The 24,895-nt window shown below is 41.0% G+C and overlaps 2 protein-coding genes across 2 annotated transcripts; one reads left to right on the forward strand and one right to left on the reverse strand.

Annotated features, from left to right (window-relative positions):
- Positions 1 to 642: 642 nt before the first annotated feature.
- LOC306787305 (ornithine decarboxylase-like) lies at positions 643 to 14,121 on the forward strand (the record flags this gene model as incomplete). The annotated part of the gene is made up of 9 exons (XM_079282420.1): positions 643 to 688; positions 803 to 846; positions 7,780 to 7,953; positions 8,050 to 8,222; positions 8,313 to 8,529; positions 8,982 to 9,065; positions 13,152 to 13,290; positions 13,596 to 13,714; positions 13,864 to 14,121. 9 exons carry the CDS (start codon positions 643 to 645, stop codon positions 14,119 to 14,121), a joined length of 1,254 nt encoding a protein of 417 aa, XP_079138546.1.
- A 9,757-nt stretch (positions 14,122 to 23,878) lies between these two features.
- LOC306787307 (ornithine decarboxylase-like) lies at positions 23,879 to 24,838 on the reverse strand (the record flags this gene model as incomplete). Its single annotated transcript, XM_079282425.1, has 2 exons — positions 23,879 to 24,136; positions 24,710 to 24,838. Coding segments are annotated over 2 exons (387 nt in total), but the record flags the coding sequence as incomplete, so codon positions are not given.
- Positions 24,839 to 24,895: the final 57 nt, after the last annotated feature.

Genomic DNA, 24,895 nt, shown 5'->3' on the forward strand with positions numbered 1-24,895 from the left:
CTAAAACTGCTCCTTAATGTTATGTCGTATTGTTACTTACATCTTGCTTACATCTTGTATTGTTACTTACATCTTGCGAAAGAGATTTTTTTATCTCGATGGGACTACCTGGTTAAATAAAGGTTTTAAAAAAATAAAAAATAATTTTTTTTTTTTTTCTTTCAAATGTATTCGGTTCGTCATGCGTACCGAACCGTGAGCCTCGTACTGAACGGTTCAATACGAATACGCGTATCGTTACACCCCTAGTTTCCACATATATTGACAAAACTAAAGAGATCTGTATTAAAACACATGTACAAAACCAGAGAGTTGTAAACATTTTGGATTGGCAATATGAATAAAATTCTACTCCAGTAAATGTGATTTTTACTATCTTTCAATGTAAATATACTGTACATCGTCATATAGTGAATGATGGGAAAAATCACAAGGTACTTCATCACATTGATGCAATAATAATTGGGATAGCCTCCAGCTCAGACGGATGGAGCATTTACCAGCATGGCGGTCTGAATCATAGACACCTAATCATGCTTCTACTCCATTGTTTAACTTTTTCATTGTAATTATCAATTATTTCTTTCATATGCCGAAGCGGGAGCTCCATTCGGCAGTGTGATGTGTCAGTTTGTTGGCAAAATGGCTCCATTCCTGGTCCTGGCTGTCATTGCTGTGTTGGCTGGAGGTACTGTGGAATATTGTACATAAGATGAAACATTTAATCCTCCTCAATAAGAGTGAAACAGTTGAACGTGGTGTTGTTTGTCCATCAGATTGTCCTGTCTCCCTATCCACACAGGTTTACATGCCCTCATCTTCAAACCATCGCGTCTGCAAACAGAGGTACAGTGACATATTGATTCAAAGAAATACCTCTCTGAAAATGAAACATTGACCTCTTGAAAGATCTGTGTACAACTTCTCAGTTAAATTCTACTTTAAAAACTACAATTTATATTTTCACACATTTTTAAAACATTTTCGATTGGATTGAAAAACTGAAAATGAATAGTTTCCATTGGCAACCCAATTAAACATTGAACCATAGAAACTTGGCACAATTGTTCATAAGAAGGCAAAACAAAGGCCAAAGTAAAATAATTGGTGAATAAACAAATACATTTTATTTAAAAAAAGATTCTGATGAGCCTTGATAATGTAGTAGAACTACCAGTATGTTGCTAATTTCATTATCATTTCTTTTTAATTTGTCTTAAAAGCTAATAACTACAACATTTATCATTAGAACTGTTACTTCTCTAAAAATATGTTTTATGTTTCTATACAGATGGAAAAAGGGACTCCACTGCTGACTCTCCTGAAGGATCCGTACATTGTCATTGCCGCTGGTATTTTCAATTATAGAAATGGCCAATGGCTTACAAATAAAGCACAGTTTGTATGTCAACCCCAAGCCCCAAGGAAGAGCACAAAGCTTTGAAGCAGATTTTATATACATCCGTCACGTGATGCCATTGGGCCCAAAAAGACTACTTCCCATAGACTTGCATTGGGAAATAGACTTCTGTGACTAAGCAGATCCTTTTTTTTTAGGTAAATCAAATTCCCAGTACCATCACATGAATAGCCCCTATTTAAAACATTAGGTCCAAAAAGTTATAAAATGTACTCAGTCGAATCCAGAGTTATTTTCTTTCCTCCGTTAACGTGAAAGAGCCGGAGACTAGACCGAGGGCTGGGAGTATCCACTTCTCATCCATGATGTCAACTGGTATGTTCTGAGCCTTCCATGCTTGTCTCCGCATCACAGACATGTATTGACTGTACCTGGTTTTCCAATACCAAACTCAGCCCTCCACTCCGGTAATGTACACATTCCTTTTTTGAAATATTTTCACATTGAAGGTATATATTTTTTAATGTAATTTCAAAAAAATAGAAAACCAATTTAATTGCAATAACAACACAGTTTTCCTATTTGAATAATAGTACAGAACGCCATAGTAATGAAATAGGTACCGCTTTTAATAGTATCATTTCTTTTTTATTTCTAAGTCCCTCGACACACAAACGTGTTCCCCCCTTATCACCTAACCTCTCAGTCATTGTTTTTCATTGTATTGACACCCTGTATACTTGATAATTAGATTGTAATTTACAGGCTGTACTATAAACTGCGAGCGGTGAATGTTTAAACGTCTGTCTAAGATCTTATCAGCCTTCAATCCATGATATACTTTCAATGTCTTTCTTTAAATTTCAGTTTGGATTTTCCAAGAACATCTATCATGTGCTTGTTCTGAATGCAATTGTTGGCTTTTCAGTTGGTAAGTCATGCCTAATATTGACTTTTTAACGAACTCATTTCTTATTGGTTGAAATGCTGAATGATTATCTTGTTTCTATCAGGCACAGTGGACTCATCAATAATGCCTCTCATGGGTAACTTGGTAGATCTGAGATATGTGCCGGTATATGGTACAGTTTATGCTATTGCTGATGTCGCAATCTGCATCGGATACTCCGTGGGTAAGCACAGTTGCCACAAAGAATATTTATCGGACTCTGCCGTCCCCGCAAACTCAGAGATTTAGAGCTTCTTTTAAGTAACTTATGGTTTAACGGCCTTTAGAGGTGCTGATACGCGGAGTTTGTTAGCTCTGGATAACAAAGCCAGGCCAGCTGTTTCTCCGTTTCCAGTGCTTGTGCTAAGCTAAGCTAACCGTGTGTTGGTGGTAGCTTTGTATTTGCCGTACAGACATAATAGTTGCATTGATCATCTCATCTTTCATTTCTCATCTTTCTCTGCAAGAAAGCGAAACCTTTTTCAAAATGTTAAACTATTGCCTTGATAGATATTAACAACATTTGAGATTTATAAATATGCCTTTATGTTGAGATATATGATCTTAAAACTCAGTAGCAAAATATGTCTGTAGGTCAGGTCAGCACTAGGGTTTAATAGACCATTTAATTTGGTCCTAACAACACAGGTTTATACCACCTTAAACAGTAAACTGCAGCTATGCTAATGAGCAACAGCCCGACAAGCCTGAAAGTTTGTTTCTTTTCTATCGAGGTGTTGAATAATGTCTCTTCTGTCCAAAGGTCCAGCTATTGCAGGGCCTACAGTGGCATCGATTGGCTTCCCCTGGCTCATGGCCATAATTGGAACAGTAAATATAATCTTCGCTCCACTCTGCATCTTCCTTTACAGTCCATCTCGGCAGGAGGAACATTTGGTGAGAGCTGGGAAGAAAAAAACAACTGAAAAACACATTTGTTACAGCCCAGTCGAGTGAAGAAATATTGTCATTGTACGTTTCCACAAACCAGTGATATTATACATATACATATTCAATGTGGACGTTATTACATTCGGTCAGAGACGGTGACGTAGTGCAACGAGACAAAGTTAAGTGACATAGTTTATTTAGCGAACGTATATGACAGTGGTATAATAACGACTACAGCGAGTGAGAAAGTCCACTATGGGGGGGTCGAACAAACACAGGACTTTCACTCAGGAGACCGCTGTGTGTATCCTGTGTGAAACCAAAATAAGTGTTCTCTTAAGACTTAAGATTAAGCATTGTTGCGCTTACCAGGGGGTTATTTACAATAATTTGACAGCTGTTACGTTACATCGTTACCTTATTATTTTAACACAAACCATGATCATTTTTTCGAACCCCAAGCAATTCCGTTGCCTAAACCTAACCAATTGTTTCTCGATGCTAACGAGGTGGTGTTGTGCATCTCAGAGCGATATGAGGCTGATGAGAAACGCATTCATGGATCAGAAACATCAACATTCATCGTATCCGAGGTTTGGAGACACATACAATGCCAACATTTTTCCGGGTTGTTTCTTACACATACAACAGTGTCAATTGCTTAAAAGAAGTTGATGTTGTACTTCATGCAATCGTTGTGTCTTGTGTTCCAGTCGATATTGAAAGAAAATTAAAGAAGCTCCGCCAGAGAACTTGGAATCCCACTGTATGCAGATTTCATTTCAAGTATTCTTACCATCTCCACCATTGACAAAGACCCACACTAGCGTCAAGGCCCTATTGATGACAGCATTGGCTCAACACTTTGGTGCAGAGTGAATGTCTTGAAAACTATCAAATGGACTGACGTTATATTTAGAACTACACAGCCACGAGTCTGAAGCACGTCAGCCCTTCACAATACACCACCGTCCTAAAAGACAATTTCTATCGATGCGTTGTTCTGCTCTGCGATATTTGTATTTGGTAAGTGGTATTTTCCTAAAATGAAGTGTTTTCCCCATGAGTATCATGGGTGCTGATAGTTTCAAGGTCCCCTTTGTTATTTCCTGTAACCCTGTTTATAATCATGGCCAGAACTCACTTTAGTCAGAGATAATTCTTCAGCTTTGTTGTGAACTTCTGTCTCCACTGCGTGGTGAATAAAACTCATTTGAACCAGCCACAGAATTGGACCCGAAAGAAATCTTTCTTCAACAATATGGCGTTGTCGGCAGGATGTCGGCAGTTGAGCCCACATCTTCACAGAGACACAGCAGGACGGAGCACAGGACTCCGGTGGGACAAGAGATGGACTCTGTGTTTACATCATGATGCTCGGTGCTCGAACACAATCAAACATGATCGACAATGATTTTCCTCATGTTTGAACTTTTGTGAAGATGTCAGCAATATAATCTGCCCAGGGAATTGTTTTTGCTGCTGTTTAAGTTCCTTATGATGCAAAATAAAAAAAAATGTACTCCAGGAATTTACTTCTGTTTTTATTTTGTTTGTTGTGTTACAAATGGGCTCCATCTGCATTTCATTGTGCATCCCTGTGTTGTATAACGACAATAAATGATCCTTGAATCCTTGAACTACAACCGGTGAAGTCCCTTGTGACAGGATCACTGCTCCTGCGGTTCCTTGATATTATGCACATAAGTCAACAGAGTCATGGCGACATCTGCTTCAATTGATGAGAGCCAGTCTCCCTTCACATGCCATTCTCCCTCATCAACAGACAAGACACAGGACAAGTCTATCTCTACAAACTCTCGTCACAGCCTGACAAGCACACAGGCCGAACATGGCCCAAATTCTACAAACTATTAATTGTGTGTCGATTCGTTCCTCAAGGCACCAACGGAGGCCTCCAAACCTGATGGCTTTGCCCATCAAAGACTGTGATCCATGCCGTCTAACGTTAGGAACTGTGATCAGTTGCCAACTATTTGACATTGATTGCCAAACCTGTCAGGTGAAACCTTTTGGTGTGTAATTGAGCTCAGTCACTCCCTGTAAGAGGTCACACCTTCATTGATTTAATTAATATTTGCTCTGTAAAACACACCTTTACTGAGCCAATAAAGACCCGCGACTACGGACTTGTGAGTTGGGCTCCCAGAATCTCATGGAGTTGCAAACAACCCTCAAAAACAGCTGATGCCTTAACCTTATCGATTAATGATTGTTGTGGCAATTTATCATGTTGTTCTTTGATATATAACTTTTATCGCTTTACCTTGAACAAAAGCAGAACTCACCAAACCCAAACAACAAATGTATCTCATGTCTGACTCGTGTCATCCTGACCTCACATCTAACCCTCTTCCATGAAAACAGCAGCACCTACCCTCCCCAACGCCATCCGAAAAAAGGACGCCTGCTTGGGGGCAGACGAGCTAATGTGCTCCAGTTTGTGTGAAGCATATATACTCTGTAAAACCTTTGACTTGATTAGACCTCTGAACCGTCCGTGAGGAAGGATCTCTATCTGTTCAGCTGAATTATTCCAAGTGTCTGTTCAACATAATACTTAAAGGCATTTGACAGATTTCTCATCACTCTTATTTCTCACAGGGAAATTAATAGGTCTGTCTCAGGATTGCTACGATAACACAAACTTTTCCAGGGTGGAACATATGGAGGCGCATAACGGCCTGGTTAGTTATCCCAGCACCAGTAACAGTAAATCGTTGAACTTCCACAAACTCCCTGACTGCTCTACCCATAACACCTCAAATGATTAACAGCCAGAATAAACAGATTTTGTTCCCCCCCTCAGACATCCTCAGTCACTTAAAAGTCACCTATTTAAATAAGATGTTTAATCTGTGATGATAATATTCATATGTGCCTACAGTTTGGGCTTTTGACTACTGTATTAGCGTGTTATAATATGGAGACAAACAGCTACAAATAAAGACAAAGCTGCTTTCTATTCTGATCCAGCCTTATCTTAACAACATTTATTAATCACTTTTATGCTTTTGTCTTTTCCTGCTAGTTATCCCAGCACCAGTAACAGTAAATCGTTGAACTTCCACACACTCCCTGACTGCTCTACCCATAACACCTCAAATGATTAACAGCCAGAATAAACAGATTTTGTTCCCCCCCTCAGACATCCTCAGTCACTTAAAAGTCACCTATTTAAATCTGCTTTTAAGCTGTAAAGTTAGTTATATATGTATTTGTGCTGTTCCTTTCTGTTATGTGATTTATTTTGTTTATATTGTAATTGCTTCTATTGTTTCTGTTTTTACCATGTAAAGGATATTTGAGTACCTTTTAAAGCACTATACAAATAAAATGTATTGTTATTGTTATTATGATTAGATGTCGACAAATCCCTCTCACTATAAGACCTATAAGAGAGTTTTCAATCAAAAAAGGCCAAAATAATCAGAATCAGAAGGGTTAGGGTTAGAAGCATTCCCAGGCCAGACGAGATATTTAATCTCACCAGCGTGTTCTGGGTCTACCCTGAGGCCTCTCACCAGTCAGGAATGCCAAGGAAACTTCTGAAGACAATATGACCAAGAGGCCTGGGAGTTGAGGACCTCATGGACAGGGGCCTCAGCTGGACATTCCCAGTTCACCCTGAATACACTTTAGGTTTTACCAGGTCTGTCCAGCAGCCTCTCTCCCTGCCATCTGATCCAACTCACCACCATGTGATATAAAGAATGTCAGAATATGTGACGAAAATCGTTGAACTTCCACACACTCCCTGACTGCTCTCCCCATAACACCTCAAATGATTAACAGCCAGAATAAACAGCTTTTGTTCCACTCTGGCATATTGCTGAACATCTGAACTGTGTGTCGTAGTATAATGAGTGGAGATGAACTATTGTAGAGAAATGTTTTCTTGAGGTAGAATGTTTTCTTATTGGCATAGAAACCGTGGGAGGGGTAAAGTGAGGAGGGACGGAACAAGCATCCGTCCAAGCAGGTTCTTGTGAGTATAAATCAGATGTGTGTCAGTACTTACTGTCAACTTAATTCCAGGTATGTTTCATAGAAATACTGCGATCACACTAACTCTCATTTGAAACTTGAGATTTTCCGACTTGCAAGAAATGGAGGAGCATATCGGCCATGGTAAGATGTTTAATGTAATCTGTGATGTTAATATTCATATGTGCTTACAGTTTGGGCTTTTGACTACTGTATTAGTGTGGCACAATGTAGACAAAGCTGCTTTCTATTGTGATCCAGCCGTATCTTAACAATATTTATTAATTATTTTTCCTGCTAGTTATCCCAGCACCAGTAACTACGAAGGGATCATTTGTGCATGGTTTGTCCCCTGAGAACTGTGGCATTGACATTCTAGACAATGGAAGGACCATCAGAGACTTCCTAGACAGTAAAATAAAAGAGCGTGGTTCAGCGGTGAGTATCAGAGACATCATGTCACCTAAGCGTTCCTAACTATGAATCTCTATGTAATTGCCTCCATGTATCGTGTGATAGTTGAGCTTTCTTGAGATGTGAACTAAATGTTGACTTTGCTCTATTTGTTCAGGACAATGAAGAGCCATTCTATGTGGCAAGTCTGGATAGTATATTTGAAAGGCACCTCAGGTGGCGTACTAACTTACCTCGAGTCACGCCTTTCTATGCAGTGAAGTGCAACAACGATGCATCAGTTTTGAGGATGATGAGTGCTCTGGACACAGGTTTCGACTGTGCTAGCAAGGTACCGATGAAGCATTTGAAAGAGAATCCAGCTCTGTGTTTTCTTTGTTGTGGAGAAGCAGTTTGCTCATTTGAAACGCGCTTTGATCGATCACAGGTCGAGATCCAGCAGATGCTGTCCCTCGGGGTGACACCTGACAAAATCATTTACGCACACACAACCAAACCACTGTCGCACATCAAGTATGCCTGTACTCATGGAGTCGATATGATGACTTTTGATAGTGAGGAAGAACTCCTAAAAATATCTCTTAGTCACGCCAAAGCCAAGTGAGTGAACAACTACTGATATTTTCTGCTCCTTTGTTTAGTTGATTGTTGTTAAATTACCGATTAATACTTTTGAATCACTTTCTCCAGATTGGTACTCCGCATCGCAGTGGATGACTCTGCATCCAAGATAAGACTCAGTTCAAAGTTTGGCGCCAGACTGGAGTCAGTTGGTAAGCTGCTGGGACGTGCTGGAGAGCTTGGCTTGGAGGTCATTGGGGTCAGCTTTCATGTGGGCAGTGGGTGCACTGAAAGTTTGCCGTTCCAGCAGGCCATCACAGATGCCCGACGTGTCTTTGACATGGGGGTAAGTCATCGTCACAGCAATAGAACACAAATTTAGTTATGTCGTTAGTCCAATAAATATTTGATTCATGAAAGCTTGATCATTTGATTTGTGTGTATATGAAATAATAAGTCACTGTACACCGTGATAAGAACTCCATAGCAGCCCAGAGATTGAGACTTGAAGCTTTTCCTGTTTCCAAAATTGAGTATTGTCCTAAATTATATGTAAGTTATTTTCTTTAAATTATTTTACTTGAACTCATTGTGTTTTATGGCTGAAGCCATAAATGTGCCATGACTTTTTATACTAATTCATGGGTTTATGATCCATAATTAAGTTATTGATAACCATTATACTTGGATATTAATTAGTTATTATTTATTATTATTATGTGTTACAAGAAATAGCACTACAGTAAGTACAGTATAACATTTTGAATTGTATGACTGATTGATTAGAAATTTTTTCAGAATTTGCTGGGATTCCAGATGAGACTCTTGGATATCGGTGGAGGATTCTCTGCGATTGAGAGTTTTCAACAGAAATTTGAAGAGGTAATATTTTTCAAAAACAATACGATATACAATACGAGTGCTCATTAATGGATGTTCTGCATCTCCATTGTCCTGGTAAAACAAAGAGCAAAAGGAGCATAAACAACAAAATAGAATGACACGGATTACACAACCTTTTTCCTGTTTTACCTTAAGGGCTATGTAGACCAGGGGTGCCCACACTTTTTCGGCCACATATATATACTGAGTATACTTTATATTTACAATATATGTTGCATAACTGCATGAACCCTTATGGCACAATACAATTCTGTACATTTTTGGTCATTACCTTACTCTGATGACTTGCACTGAATGGAATTGGTCAGAGTTGCATTGTCCGTACAGTAGCTGCTGGTAGCCGCCTCAAGCAGACTTCAAATGATCATCAGTCATGGTGGAACGGTGTTTGGACTTAATGTTCTTCATGTGGGAAAAGGCTGACTCACATAAATGAGTAGAGCCGAATAATGCAGTCAGAAAGGTATCACATGTCCTCATGTTTGGGGACTTTTCCTCTGTGAGGAAACTGTCCATGAGCCCTGGACTTCAGCTGAATGTCAGCTTGCAGTGTCAGAATCTCATCCTCCACTCCAGACGAGTTCAGGTGAAACAGCGTTAACATTTTTGATGCGAGTGAATCAACCTCAATATCTTCCCGAAATGTGCAGCACATAAGTGTAGCAACTGGCTCGAGTAAAGCAAAGTCTCGAAAGCGTTTGTCAAACTCTGACAGACACTTGTCAATCTGCTCTGTGTAGCGCGCACTGTCAAGTTACGCACACGCCTTCCGTTGAGTCTCCAGTTCTGATGCGAGGTTTTGGAAGTTTCCCAAATCATGGCGCTACAGCTTTAGCTTCTTTAGTACAAATAAATTGGAAGGCTAACTAATTAGCTCGCCGGAGTTTTGCAGTAGCTCGCGCGGTTGACCGCGCATACGTGGTGACCCGTGTGTTAGAAAATCAAGTGGCAAATGCCATGCGGACATCTCATTTTTTTTGAATGGCATGCGATCTACCCGCACTACCTCCGTGATCGACGTATTGGGCACCCCTGATGTAGACTGTCAAGGAACCTTTAAATGCATACTAAAGAGGCAAACTTAATAAGGAAATATTCAGAGGACTTGCACCTCGCTGCCCCTGGAGGAACTCTCAGGTCCACAGAACACGTCGTTGCCCTTTCATTCGCTCGCTGCTAGCACCACATTGTTTCTTATGCCGTGTTCACACCTAATTGCGTCATTCGCGCCGCCGGTCTCACCGGGGACTATTTGTGTTCATTCGCATGATTCGCGCTGGACGAGCCTGAGAGGGGGCGTGGCTTATCGCCCTGAAAGCCGCCATCAACCATGGAAAAAATAACCTATATTTCTGCTTAGTACGTATTGTGGAAGTCCCAGATATCACGGGAAACTAAACGCCGTCATGTCTTGGTTCATAACATAGTCCGGAGGAGCTCCATGTATTCATCCAACTCCATCTGTCATTCAAAACCCAGCGAGGCATTCACATTAACTAGGCTCCTGGACTGTGTCAATGCCATCAGAGACTGGACGGCAGAAAACTGCTTGCAACTCAATGACTCTAAGACGGAGGTCCTAGTTATTGCTCCAGAGGAGTTTGTCCCCATGATCAGGCAGATTATTAGTCCACTCTCCTCTGCTGCCCATTGAAACCTGTGCAATCTAGGGATTTTCTTTGATCGATCCATGTCGTTTGACCCTCATGTTAAGCAGCTGTCCAGGTCATGTTTCTTCCATCTAAGAAATATCAGTAAACTGAGATCTGTAGTATCAACACCTGAATTAGAGATGATCATACAAACATTTATCTCTTCACGCATTGACTACTGCAACTCACTTTTCACATCACTCAGTGCATCTGCTCTTAACCGTCTGCGTTTTAGGTCTTCTGTCTGTCCCACGCACACGATTTAAGACCCGTGGTGACCGAGCCTTTGAGGCAGTAGCACCGAGGCTATGGAATGCTTTGCCTGCACCTCATCTCAACGCTGATAGGCTCTCGCGCCGCAGCGTCACGCCATTTTTCCGGCGAAGTTGAAAACTTTCAACTCACGCGTTTGGGGTGACTTTGCCCAAATTCGCGCCGCGCCATCGCAAATTCACATCACTCCAGTGATGGAGCGAATAATTTGCGCTGCATTTGGTGTGAACGCACCATTAGAAGACGTATATTGCACCATCACTGTGGCCATATGGTGGCGCTGTTAACAACTTTATTCAAAAGATTTGTCTTGATCGAAAGAATCCAGAGTGAAAAAAAGAAAACCTCAGATTTTCATTTAACCTTAATCTTTACTCACATACACATGTTGTTTGAAAGAGCAACACTTCACGTTTCTATCAGCACCAATTATTAAAACAATTCCAATATCATTCATATGTATATATTGTTAGATCCTGGGGTACTTCTGGCCCGATACGGGGCTACTTACTGACTCAGCTCTCTATTAAAAGATTGTCGAGCTGGTGTTCTTGCGAGGGAACTCGCCTGGCTCTTCTAACTGCCGTTACTCCCGACATCTACCCTGCTTCCTCCGGTCTGAGTGCACTCGGTCGAGGGGCCACCCTGACCCCGGGCGGTCCTACCAGTCGCGTCGGTTATGGCAGCTTCCCTCTTCTGGATCCGTGCTCTTGGTAAATGCCAGGTTTAGGTTTTAACGGCTAGGAGTACTTCTAAAACCGTAAGGGATTGTTCAGTGGATTTTACTTTAAATGCAGATTAGATATTTATTGCAGGTTATATTTAGTTAGTTTGCAAGGGTTAAGCTACAGCTCACATAAAAATGTCACTACACTTGATTCGTGACAAATTTTCTTCTTAGGTTATACTCATTGGTTTTAGATGCCGAGACGGCTCGGTTGGAGCTGGATTTCCAAAGGTGCGATGAAAGGCTCTGTACAAAGTCTTTCTAGGGCGGCGGCGTTCCTCCGTTGTTCAGTTGTTAAAGTCGAGCAGTGGGGAGAGGAAAATCTCCGTCTTTCAACTCTTTGTCCACGAACAGCGGTCTTCTTTCTGTGAACCGAGACTTCAGTTGCAATCGTCCGTATCTTCTTCTCAGAGCGTCTGGACGGCTCGTGTAGAAATCCCAGTTTGGGGCTTGCAAGCATCTCCTTTTATCCTTGATTTGGGCTATTTGTTCTTCCCCCACCGATTCTGAACACATGATCTTCACCCCTCCCTTATGTGTGTGCGTTTGTTTCTAGAAAGTACCAGACTTCGTTTTGCTTCTATGAGTCATCTCTTGCAACAGAATTCCATGTCTCCTGACTGTTTTTCCGACCCACACCCAAAAAACATCTGTTCCTGACTCACTCAGTCTGCTGACACACTATGACACACTTTTTCCACATCTCAGCTCCGGTACACAGAACATTATTATAATCAGTTTTTACATTTGTGAAATCACTCTATGCATTAAACATTTGTTATATAATGATCATAAACCTTGTCTTTCGATTATACTTTAACTATTGATTTCTGAGTATATGCTTCGTGCTTTTATATCCTGTCTTTCCCCTGAATGTGTATGCATGTATCCAAGGCGGCTTTCTCTGTGAGCTCAACTCTTCTTGACAATATATAGATGTATATATATTCTAACAGTTGCTCAGTTTCAACCTTGCTTTTAAAAATGCAACCATACATTTCCCAAAATACTTAATTGAGAATGCAGTTTAGTTGTATAATATGGGAACATAATTTAGTGTGAGTCCTTTCCAAGCTGATGCACAAAAAGCTTGTTCAGGAATTATTAACTAACACTCCATAAAATTACATTATATGATGGATACCACTGCTTGAAGTATCTGAAGCTTGATCTTTCAACCATTTACCCATTAGATGTATATTATACACACCTGCATCCTTTCCATCATTGATGAGTGATATCTCTATCATCCTCTATTCTTAGCCTCTTAAATTACATCGGTCGTACTTCAAAGAAACACATGCAGAAACCTTTGTTGCCTTTACTGCCAGTGATACTGGCAACTGTAGGTCACTTTGTAAAAGGTGTATTACATGTGAAATATGCTGTTAACCCATTGTGTTTTTCCTATAGTTTTCAGAGGTCATTAATAGAACACTGGATGAACTCTTCCCACCTGACAGTGGGGTGCAAGTTATTGCAGAACCAGGCCGATACTACGTGGAATCAGCTTTCACATTGGCAGTGAATGTCATTGCCAAAAGAGTAATCGGTAATGTCTTTTGAAGCCACACGTATCCAGTAATAAGACATAACTTTGCTTGTATTTAAATATGTCTTGATTTTAAATACAAGGAGTGTAGGTGACAGCTATCAGAGGAGTCTGTTGGCACTACATGGCAATGCACCACGACATAAATATGTATCCTCAATAGACAGCCATGCTCTCTGCTCCTCTGAGTGAGCATAATGACTTGCAGGGTTGTAGATAATCACTTTCTGCAGACCCACAGATACCAGGTTGCATCTTTATAAACATATGGCATATTTGCCATTTTATCATTTGCATTTTTTCAGATGATGACAACTGCCCTGACAGAAAAATGACGTACTACGTCAATGATGGAGTGTACGGCTCCCTGAGTTGTGTTGTCAATGATGCTGCTCACTGCAACCTTCAACCATATCTTCACCGGGTAACTATCAACCACATAATGTCGCCACATAAGAAAGCCAATATTGGATGATTGCGCATGATTACGTCCAATGCCAACGGTGTATATACTGTGTATATATATTTATACATATGCATGTGAGCCTGCCTCACATTTTATACTGTACACAGGTTGTTGAGAGCAGAGAGCAGAGATACCGGTCTGTTATCTGGGGTCCAACCTGCTGCAGCTATGACAAAGTAACCAACAGCTGCTGGATTCCTGAGCTGCATGTGGGGGACTGGCTTCTCATCGACAACATGGGTGCTTATTCTGTTAGTTCGTCCAGCGACTTCAACGGCTTTGAAAGAGCACACATTTACCCTGTTGTGACAGCCGAGACATGGCACACCTTAAACCTTTCTGACATCTACGACATCCGCCAATGATCTGATCTCTTCTATTGGACAGTGGCTCAATACGCACCGTAACAAACATAGGCAACGATTATTATAGAGCAGTGCTTCTCAACTGGTCTGGCTGCGGGACCCACCATCACCCCTCAATGACAAGCCGTGACCCAAATCGAGGAAAATTTTCAACTTCTCAAATGTATTTAATGAAAAGATGGTGCAGTTTGAACCTGAGCTGAAAATGTCGGAGAAAAGAAATGGCAATTTTGAATCAGCTTTTCACCACAACCGTTTTTAAATGCCTTTTAACCTGAAAAATGCTCACTCAACTTAGGAGATAAAGAATGGCAATTATTACAGATGGCAATTATTTTATTATTCTATTACGTGTCATGGCCACAGCCTCTCCCCACTAAAGAGTCACAAAGTGGGACACGTCATCGCTAACTGCTTAAGCCTCAAGAGCAAAGAGCAGCAGCAGTCTACACAAAGTGTGCCACCGCCAAAAGGTAAAGGATTGATTAAAGCCGAGCACTTGGCTCCTGATTCTGACAGAAGTGACAATATTGATGCTTGTTTCCCTCCACTGCCGAGCAGGCTGCTTGTGGTTGCGGATTTGTATTTACGTGGTGGTGGATGGATTATACTCCCAGGCCAGTGCATGGTGTGCATATTTAAACTGGTCAATGGTTTCTTTCATGTTGCTGTTTCCCCCCTTATTGTTAAATAAAGGTGTTACTCTTTTAATGCACAATGACATTGCTGGTGGTAAAGTACGAAAGCACAGTGAAGCGTCTTGCTCAAAGCTGTTAATCAAACAGCTTCTTTTATTCAATAAATGATGTTCCCTGACCAAGAATCCCAGAACGCGAAGGTGACCTAACCTTAAGACCAACAGGGAATGTGGTAACGGTTGTCCCGGTAACAGCCTTTCGACCTCTGTGCTCCGGTCTTGTGGTGTGTACGTGTGTGATGCCTTTCAGGTAAATTGTGGGTTTTAAGACTCGAAAGCTGGTCCAGGTTCCTCCAGCCAGTGTCCTGATTGGGGGAAATGTTTTTGTTTTAGATAAGTGAAAGCCCAAACTTTTCATACCGTCTCTTTTGGTTACATTGGTATCTTTGATTTGAAAACAGGTACTCTTTTACCCCTGTTGTCCCTGTTATATCTAATTCACTTGTGTTTAACCAAAGAGCTCCTTTTATCTTGAATAAATGACTCTGTCAACCTTTAAACATCTGGTTTCATGTTACCTCCTTTTACTTAAACAAGCCCGGTGTAACATTAAGCAGCAATTCCAGCACAACATGAACAATGTTATTTGAATACAATTAAAATAGAAAAATACATGCTCATTGACAGTCTTTCTTTAATTGTTTTGTCAAAGGCACCCAGGAGCCTGTTTCAAATGGTCTGGATTTCTGTCTTAATGTCTTGTAAAACTAATTGAATCCTCGGCCCACATTAGCTTTTAAAGAGATCAGTTTTATGAAACAAAGCACAAATCCATAACTTCCAACTAAACCCTGGATCCGGCACTCAGCCCTAAAACCATTGGTCCCGACGGACGATGAAAATAATAAGAGCATTCGTGATCCATCTAAGAATGGGTCACGTATGGTCTCATTGTTATTATTTTAAAAGGTTCAGAAATGTCCTAAAACAGCTGGACTCTGTAGTTTGTTTACCAACCATTACTGTATTACAAAGTGTGTTTTTTGGGGAACTATTTTCAGATGTGGATTGATAAATAATTAGAGCACCAGTGAGTATTTACTGCAGCTAGATGGGTTATGTGGGATTAAGTCACAACTCGAGCTGTGACTATTGGTGAATTAATCGACTGGACAAACACAAAATGAATCAAACTATTTCAACAGACGATTAATGGTTAACAGCTAGGGTGGCAAATGTATTTTCGCGTAAAAAAAAAAAAAAAATGTGTTCAGATTCTCTTTACATCCCAACAGCAGTCAATAAAACAAAGCCCGTCCAAATAACGAAAAAGATCACCCAAATCAATCGCACAAGCCTCTTGAGAACAAATCTGTTCGTACGGGTGTCTCTTGCATGAACATGCAGTGTGCAGCATTTAGAGGGATCCACTGGCAGAAATGGTAAGTATGTTTCCTTAAATGTGCTTTTTCGTTACCTTAGAATGAGCCGTTTACATCTACATACGGAGTGGGGTCCTCTTCACAAAGCCGGCGGCCATTCCTCTGCTGTAGCCCACAGCGGACACACCAAACACCTGCTCTAGCTAGCGCCATGTGTGTGTTTCTCCAACACACTGAGTACACAGGACATTTCGGTTAGTCGCAATCTGCAATCAGAAACGGTTTATTGTCAAGTACGTTACACATTCAAGGAATTTGGCTTGGTGATTGGTGCATAAGGCAAGGCAAGTTCATTTGTACAGCACATTTCAACAACAAGATAATTCAAAGTGCTTCACATAAAACCATTACACAACCATAACAATAAACACGGTGCAATAGTAAAATACATCATCTAAAATAGAAACATTTGCAATAAAATATGGTCAAAAATAGTCACAGGGTACTTCTCAAGTCTCTTAATTGCATCCCAGTTTCCCTCACTTGCGTCCTTTCCTTGTGTCTTAGTCCCTCCCACCAGGGATGCATGGAGGAAACCATGCAAGGAGAGAGGAAGGAGGAAATATGTTTTAAGATACATGAGACGTCCTTTCCTCAGTTGCGTCACGTGAAGTTGCGTCTGTTTCTGATGACGGTGGCTGATGATCACAGCTGGATCAGCTGTCAGTTGACTTTAACAGCTGGAGAGGCTTTTGATAAGTTTGTGTCTGTTCACATGATCACTGTACTCAATAATAGCAGTGGTGTATAAAGTACCCAAAAGCCATACTTGAATAAAAGTAAAGATACCTTACTGGAAAACGACTCCAGTAAAAGTGAGTCACCTATTACAATACTACTTGAGTAAAAGTCTTAAAGTATCTGATATTTATTGTACTTAAGTATCAAAAGTAATTTTCTGATTTTAAATGTACTTAAGTATTGAAAGTAAAAGTACAAGTAAATGCTGTTAATAAAAAAGCAAAGGGTCAGAATTTTGAGAATTATGAAGTTTATTCTTTTAAGTGCTGTGGCACCATGACCAAGGACATGGAGCTGTGTTGAACATAATTGGGTTGGCTGTGATCCATCCAGGAGCAACAATATTCAACATAATATATTGTACATAAGTATACGTTTGCATCTACTATGAACTTATCATCATAATTCTCCGAAAAGCAATATGACACTATGAAGGAGTTGTAACAGTGCGTTTATAAGTCTGCTCATTCCGACGAGAGGATGTAGAGGGCCAATGCATAATATTGTGTTCAGCAAAACATATCCACTTGATGCATCAGGTCAGTGTTTAGAGAAAGGACACCTGCCTTGTAAACTCCTATGGGCCTGAATTGAACACAATAGACAAAGGTTTTGCTCAAGATGAATCTGCAATTGGGCGACTGCTACCATCATAACTCCATCTGATCATCCACAAAATGACTCAAATATCAAAACATGATCAATTCTAAAGCTGCACCGAAAGGAACAACCCAGTGATTACTTGAAACTGAAAAATGTCCTGTTCATCTTCAAAAGAAGTTGGTTTCCAAAATTGCGAGAATTCAGTCTCGCTCTCCTTGGGCTGAAGACTAGTCCTGCGATGCTAAATATCCTTTCACAGGCCGCTGAGGCAGGTAGAGGTGTGTTCAGCGTCACAGACAGCTTGCGCACAGCTGCGAAGGATTTCCCTAATGCTAACGCTAATGCTAACGCTGCGCTCTCTCGGCTCCCGTCAATCCTATGGTGTCAACTGTCAACTCTTCCTCAGCTCACTAACTCGCTAGAGATCCACGGGTGTTGGTCTTCATCACCACCGTAGTTTGTTGCGGGAGTAGCAGGTGCTTCCATTTCTGCTTCCATCATGAAATCAGTCATCGTAGAGTGGAATTATACTCATGTAGTCGCCCGCTAGCTTATAGCATGTAGCATCCTGGGAATCAAAACACCGCATAACCGAATAACATGTAAACTATAAAAAGTGATGAACCTTGTAAACGTTTGATATCTAAATACCCTATTTAGAGCTCAGACATGTTGAAAACTGGTATGTTGAGAGTCGAAAAGTAGAAATAATTAATTTCTAGTAATTAATTTCTTGGTGACTGCACGTATTACTACTACTCAATGCTGTGGAGCACTTCTGAATAGTGTTTAAAATGCATTGAAATAATCTTAATTTTATTTAAAAACCGTCATTTATTGATGTATTGACAGACTAGTGTCTGTTAAGTGTTAAAGATTCAGAATGAAAGAAACCAATAAATACTGACTCGAAACAACATCTTTCAAACCAAGGGACTCAAAGCCTGTTTTTCCATTCACCCCCCTCCAGTTGATTGTCTTTGCCAATGTGTTTGACACCATTTTGCCAAGGACTCTCCAGACTGTCTCTTTAATGGTCAACCCCCCAACAAGGCTAAAATAGGTGACCTGAAAGACAAAAATTTAAAAAGAGGCAAACCCGAAAACAAGTAAGTATGATAAATTACAAAAGATGAACTAATAACGCAGGGCACATAGACAAAAACATTTTTTTGGTAATATTAACATAGAGGAACTCCAGTATATATATAACATCCAAAAATTCCACATCTGTCACATAAATTTGGTAAGACTTGACAAAAGTAGAGTAATATTGGCTTATAATTTATCTCCACACACATGTAGTTTTTGTAAAGGTCAGTATAGTCATGTTGGAATACTAAAATAAAATAAGTCACAAACTAAAGGGTCAAATATAAATGTAAGGGTCAATGGCAAGCCTCAATCGCTGCAGCAGTATAACTGCAGCAGTATAACTTTTTGCTGCTCCTTGATGATTTCCAGCTGTGTCAGGATCTCACGAAGGATTGCTAAAAAATAGATTGCAACACAAACCGATATGCCTTGATTATTTAGAGATGCGGCACAACAGAAAAGACAGCAATTACTGTGTCCCAAACCAATTACCGCCAACTCTGTTGTGTGTGTGTGTTGTGGTACACTTGTTTAACTTTTTAACACTTTTGTTGCAGTCAAAGGATGTAGTTATTTCATTTTCATGTCAACAACATTTTTTTCTGAACTGTCAATGGGATCAAATGCCTCAGTAACGCAGCTTTGAAAGTTACAGAGTGTTTCCAGACGCTTATTGACGGTGGATGCTGACTTTCTACGCAGATTAGAGGACTCAATGTAGTCAGAGTAACGCCCAGTCATTGTGAACAGATGAAAGTACAAAAATAATTCAAACCGTAAGAGGACCAGCTAAGTGATTGAAGGTAGTCACTGGGAACTCTATAAAGATGGCTGCAAAACTGTAGAGTCTGGAAAGACACAAATGACAAAGTGTTTGGTGAACAACAAAAATCTTGTTGTGATTTATGTGCCCTGGAAAAACAGTTTGTGATTTAAATTTCTAAATTAAGTATTCTCATTCGACATTGATATTATACAGTTCATACAATTCACAATACATCTCTGAGCTCTTATATAAAGGTACTTCATTTTTATATATACATACACATGTTTTTTATTTACAAGCCATTGAGGTGGAACACTGTGCATGCATGCATCAATAATACTGTGCTATCTTTAGTATATTAAAACATTTTTATTTAAGGTCAGGCATTACTGACCATGTTGTCTTTACTGTCAGCTGTAAAGTCTGCATTATTACAGAGGAAGCAGCTGTTATAGAGTGGTCTCGTGTGACGTCACAGTTTTAGCTGTGGGCCATGTTGGAGTACACACAAAGCCACTGGCATGCACGGCTGAGTCGCATAACCTATCGATCATGGTGAACTTTTGTGCTGTCTTTGGTTGTGGCAGCAGAGCTGATAGAGACAAGAAACCATTCTTTCGTTTGCCAGCGGTCATTACACATCAAGGAAATGACACGAAGGAGCTATCCAAGCGACGTCGTGAGAAATGGCTGTCACGCATCTCTCGAGATATAAAGGAATGGAATTTGGCGTACACTAGAGTATGTGCGGATCACTTTATAAGTGGTCAGTGATTTTATTTACAAATTCGTTTGTGAACAGTATTTAATGAAGGAAATATAAATGAATCCGATAAGACTACTTCGGTAAACTTGTATTTCAATGTTTATTACAAACTGTTTCAGGTAAACCCTCTACTCTCCAAGATGCCGATAATCCAGACTGGTCTCCGTCTCTAAAACTTGGACATGAGAAGGTTACCGAAGCTTCATCGGCCTGTGACAGCAGACGGTACCAGAGACGTGTCGAGCGTGTACAACAGGCGAAACACAGAGATGCAGCCTCAGCATTGCTTGATATGAGTTTAACGTCGGATCATGCATATGACAGCCCACCAGCATCAGAGGATGAGGACGAGGATAAGAATAACCAAGACAACCAGACAGACCTCGGTGGGGCCACGATTGCAGCAATGCAAGCTGAGATGCAGCGCCTACTCTCGGAAAATCTGAATTTGAAAAAGGAACTTTCCGATGAACGATCCATGTTTGATTCAGAATTTTTCGAAAATAATGATGAAAAAGTGAGATATTATACTGGACTGCCGGACTTCTCAACCCTGCAAATTCTACACCATTTTATAGAACCACACATCCCATATTCTACTTGTGTAAGGACTGGGGGTGTTCACGAGATACGTGTAGATGTTGGCGTAGTTTACCGATGGAAGATAAGTAGGATCGGCACTGAAACAATCTGCACTCATCGTATAGGGATCCAAATTACCAATAACCTTCAATTTGGCCAGGTAGCGAACCTTTGATGCACTATCCAGTGATTCAAAGTATGGTATTTTCGCCGCACTTCCTTGTTTACTCGCCGCCATGTAGGATCTGTATGTACTCCAACATGGCGGACAGACCTCGTAACTAAGGAGATCGTGACGTCGGTGAGACCACTCTATTGGAGCGAGCAGCGTGTCCAGCGGCGTAATCAGACCTTGGGGGTTGGGGACCACTTATTTAGAAAACGTTTAAAACAATAACGTATTCGTTTGGATGTCGACTCGAGAGCCGCAACAGAGGGGCTGCAGAGCCGCATGTTGCAGCTCCCGAGCCGTTGCCGATCCCTGGATGAATCAAGCCGCTAAATAAAAAGTTAACCCTGTAGTTTATGTGGAAATCACTGTACTAGCTGGTTTCAACTCGAAATTACATAACCTTAGTGTAATTAAAACAAGCATTCATTGAATACTATGCATAGTATTCTCATGACACGGTTAGATAGCTTGCTACAAGCGCGGTTAACGTTCCCTGTTGAATATACACGGGGCAGGTGGACGAATTGAGCTTCTTTCAAAAACGAGTATTTGATATCTAAATGTGTTAAATACCTCCGACCATATTAGAACAATTTGATAATGCTTGCACTTCCCACAAATGCGGATGTCGGTGGAGGAAAAAAGAGAAATTGCAGGAACGTGGTCCAGATCCTTTTATACCCTCAGAGGAGCGACACTGAAAAGCTGAAGAACAGGTTTTCGGCCAACGACCCCTCATCAGTTTGGAGAGGCCTGGAAGTACTCACCAACTACAGGAGACCATCCCCCCCCCACTGAGGCCAACCACCAACTGGCTGACGACCTGAATGCCTTCTCCTGCAGGTTCGATAAGCCTACCCTCACCCCCCCACCTGCCCCATCAAACAACCATCTACACCCCCTGCCTCCTCATCTCTCCCAACCGTCCCCCCACTGGCACTGAGGATCTGCGAAGAGGATGTGAGTCAGCTCTTTCACAGACAGAAGATCAGGAAGGCACCAGGCCCAGACGTTGTGTCACCCTCCTGCCTGAAAGTCTGTGCTGACCAGCTGGCCCCCATCTTCACAAAGATCTTCAACCGATCACTGGAGCTGTGTGAAGTCCCCTCCTGCTTCAAACGCTCCACGATCATCCCGGTCCCCAAGAAATCCTCCATCACAGGATTAAATGACTCCAGGCCCGTCGCCCTGACGTCTGTGGTCATGAAATCCTTTGACAGACTGGTGTTGACCCATCTGAAGAACATCACAGGACCCCTGCTGGACCCCCTGCAGTTTGCCTACCGTGCAAACAGGTCGGTGGATGATGCAGTCAACATGGGACTGCATTACATGCTGCAACACCTCGACTCCCCAGGGACATATGCAAGGGTTCTGTTCGTGGACTTCAGCTGTGTGTTTGGATCGGCCATACGAGCTATATATATTTACACACTTTTTTCTCTTGGATATATATTTATACTTGTATTATAGCAAAATGTTTATACCTACATCAGTTCTACTTTTTTTGCTGCCCTTTTTGATTCTTCATACATATATTTTTCTTGTTTATTGTAAATTTGTGTTTGTACATTGTGTTTGTACATTGAGAGCGGAGTGGAAACCGGGGACAAATTCCATGTATGCGTAAGCACACATGGCCAATAAATCTGATTCTGATTCTGATTAACCCGGCTGCCATGTCTCAGCCAGAATAGGTCTATAATGCCAGATTGGGCCCGGATTTGGCAAAAATGAAATGGGCCAAAGCTGGCTTACATTTGGCCGCATCGAGCCGGAACACAGCCGAGTCAGCCGACACTCAGCCGCAATACGGCCGAGTCCGCTGGCTACCTGGGCAGTTAGCGATGACGTGTCCCACTTTGTGACTCTTTAGTGGGGAAAGGCTGTGGCCATAACACGTAATATAATAATAAAAGAATTGCCGTCTGTGCCATTTTTCTTGATCTCAAGTTGAGTGAGCATTTTTCAGGTTAAAAGGCGTTTAAAAAATGGTTATGGTGAAAAGCTGATTCAAAATTGCCATTTTTTTTCTCCGACTATTTGAAGACTGAACATTCACATTTAGACCATATTTCACCGAGATTTGCAATACTGGCTTTCATCTATCAAGAAATGTGGATCCGTTTTTTTTAATGAAGCTCCAAAATGACAATATGTTGTTATTAGCAAAGTGTAAAGGATGAAAACTTTCAGTGAAAATGTCAAAACGTTGAATCAACATCGTCGTTTAAAAAAACTTTTCAACAGAAAAATGCTTATCGGCCTTAAAAATATTCATTGAGGTTAAAGATGTATTTATAAAAATTTAAAATAAAATAGAATTTCAAGCCTCTCTCTATAACAGTGATTCTCAACTGGTGGACCCACGTCGCAGGCCTTTGCCTGGAGAAAAATATTCTGTGCTTTTATTTTGAAGGGGATTTTTTATGCAGCGGAGTGCCGTCTATTCACACTCCTTAATATTTGGCGTTAATGCCTTGTAATGCTCATATCAGCAGAGGATAAACTGAAAACTATACCTCTGTCATATGACACGATAAGTAGACGAATTGAAGACATGTCGGATGACATCAAACAACAGACCACAGCTCGAATTTAGTCAAGTGGTCAATTTGCATTACAAATGGCCGAATCTACAGACATAACAAACAAAGCAGTTTTACTCGTTTACGTGAAACACGTGTGGGACGGGGACTTACAGGAACAATTTCTCTGCACAAGAGAGCTCCCTACTATACGACTGCAGAGGACATTTTCAGCTCAGGTTCAAACTGCACCATCTTTTCATGAAATACATTTGAGAAGTTGATTCAATTTGGGTCACGGCTTGTCATTAAGGGGTGATGGTGGGTCCCGCAGCCAGACCAGTTGAGAAGCACTGCGCTATAATAATCGTTGCCTATGTTTGTTACGGTCCGTATTGAGCCACTGTCCAATAGAAGAGATCAGATCATTGGCGGATGTCGTAGATGTCAGAAAGGTTTAAGGTGTGCCATGTCTCGGCTGTCACAACAGGGTAAATGTGTGCTCTTTGAAAGCCGTTGAAGTCGCTGGACGAACTAACAGAATAAGCACCCATGTTGTCGATGAGAAGCCAGTCCCCTACATGCAGCTCAGGAATCCAGCAGCTGTCGGTTACTTTGTCATAGCTGCAGCAGGTTGGACCCCAGATAACAGACCGGTATCTCTGCTCTCTGCTCTCAACAACCTGTGTACAGTATAAAATGTGAGGCAGGCTCACATGCATATGTATAAATATATATACACCGTTGGCATTGGACGTAATCATGCGCAATCATCCAATATTGGCTTTCTTATGTGGCGACATTATGTGGTTGATAGTTAACCCGGTGAAGATATGGTTGAAGGTTGCAGTGAGCAGCATCATAGACAACACAACTCAGGGAGCCGTACACTCCATCATTGACGTAGTACATCATTTTTCTGTCAGGGCAGTTGTCCTCATCATCTGAAAAAATGCAAATGATAAAATGGCAAATATGCTATATGTTTATAAAGATGCAACCTGGTATCTGTGGGTCTGCAGAAAGTGATTATCTACAACCCTGCAAGTCATTATGCTCACTCAGAGGAGCAGAGAGCATGGCTGTCTATTGAGCATACATATTTATCTAGTGGTGCATTGCCATGTAGTGCCAACAGACTCCTCTGATAGCTGTCACCTACACTCCTTGTATTTAAAATCAAGACATATTTAAATACAAGCAAAGTTATGTCTTATTACTGGATACGTGTGGCTTCAAAAGACATTACCGATTACTCTTTTGGCAATGACATTCACTGCCAGTGTGAAGGCTGATTCCACGTAGTATCGGCCTGGTTCTGCAATAACTTGCACCCCACTGTCAGGTGGGAAGAGTTCATCCAGTGTTCTATTAATGACCTCTGAAAACGATAGGAAAAACACAATGGGTTAACAGCATATTTCACATGTAATACACCTTTT

The sequence above is a fragment of the Melanostigma gelatinosum genome (genome assembly GCF_949748355.1).
Source record: "Melanostigma gelatinosum genome assembly, chromosome: 13".
NCBI lineage: Eukaryota > Metazoa > Chordata > Actinopteri > Perciformes > Zoarcidae > Melanostigma > Melanostigma gelatinosum.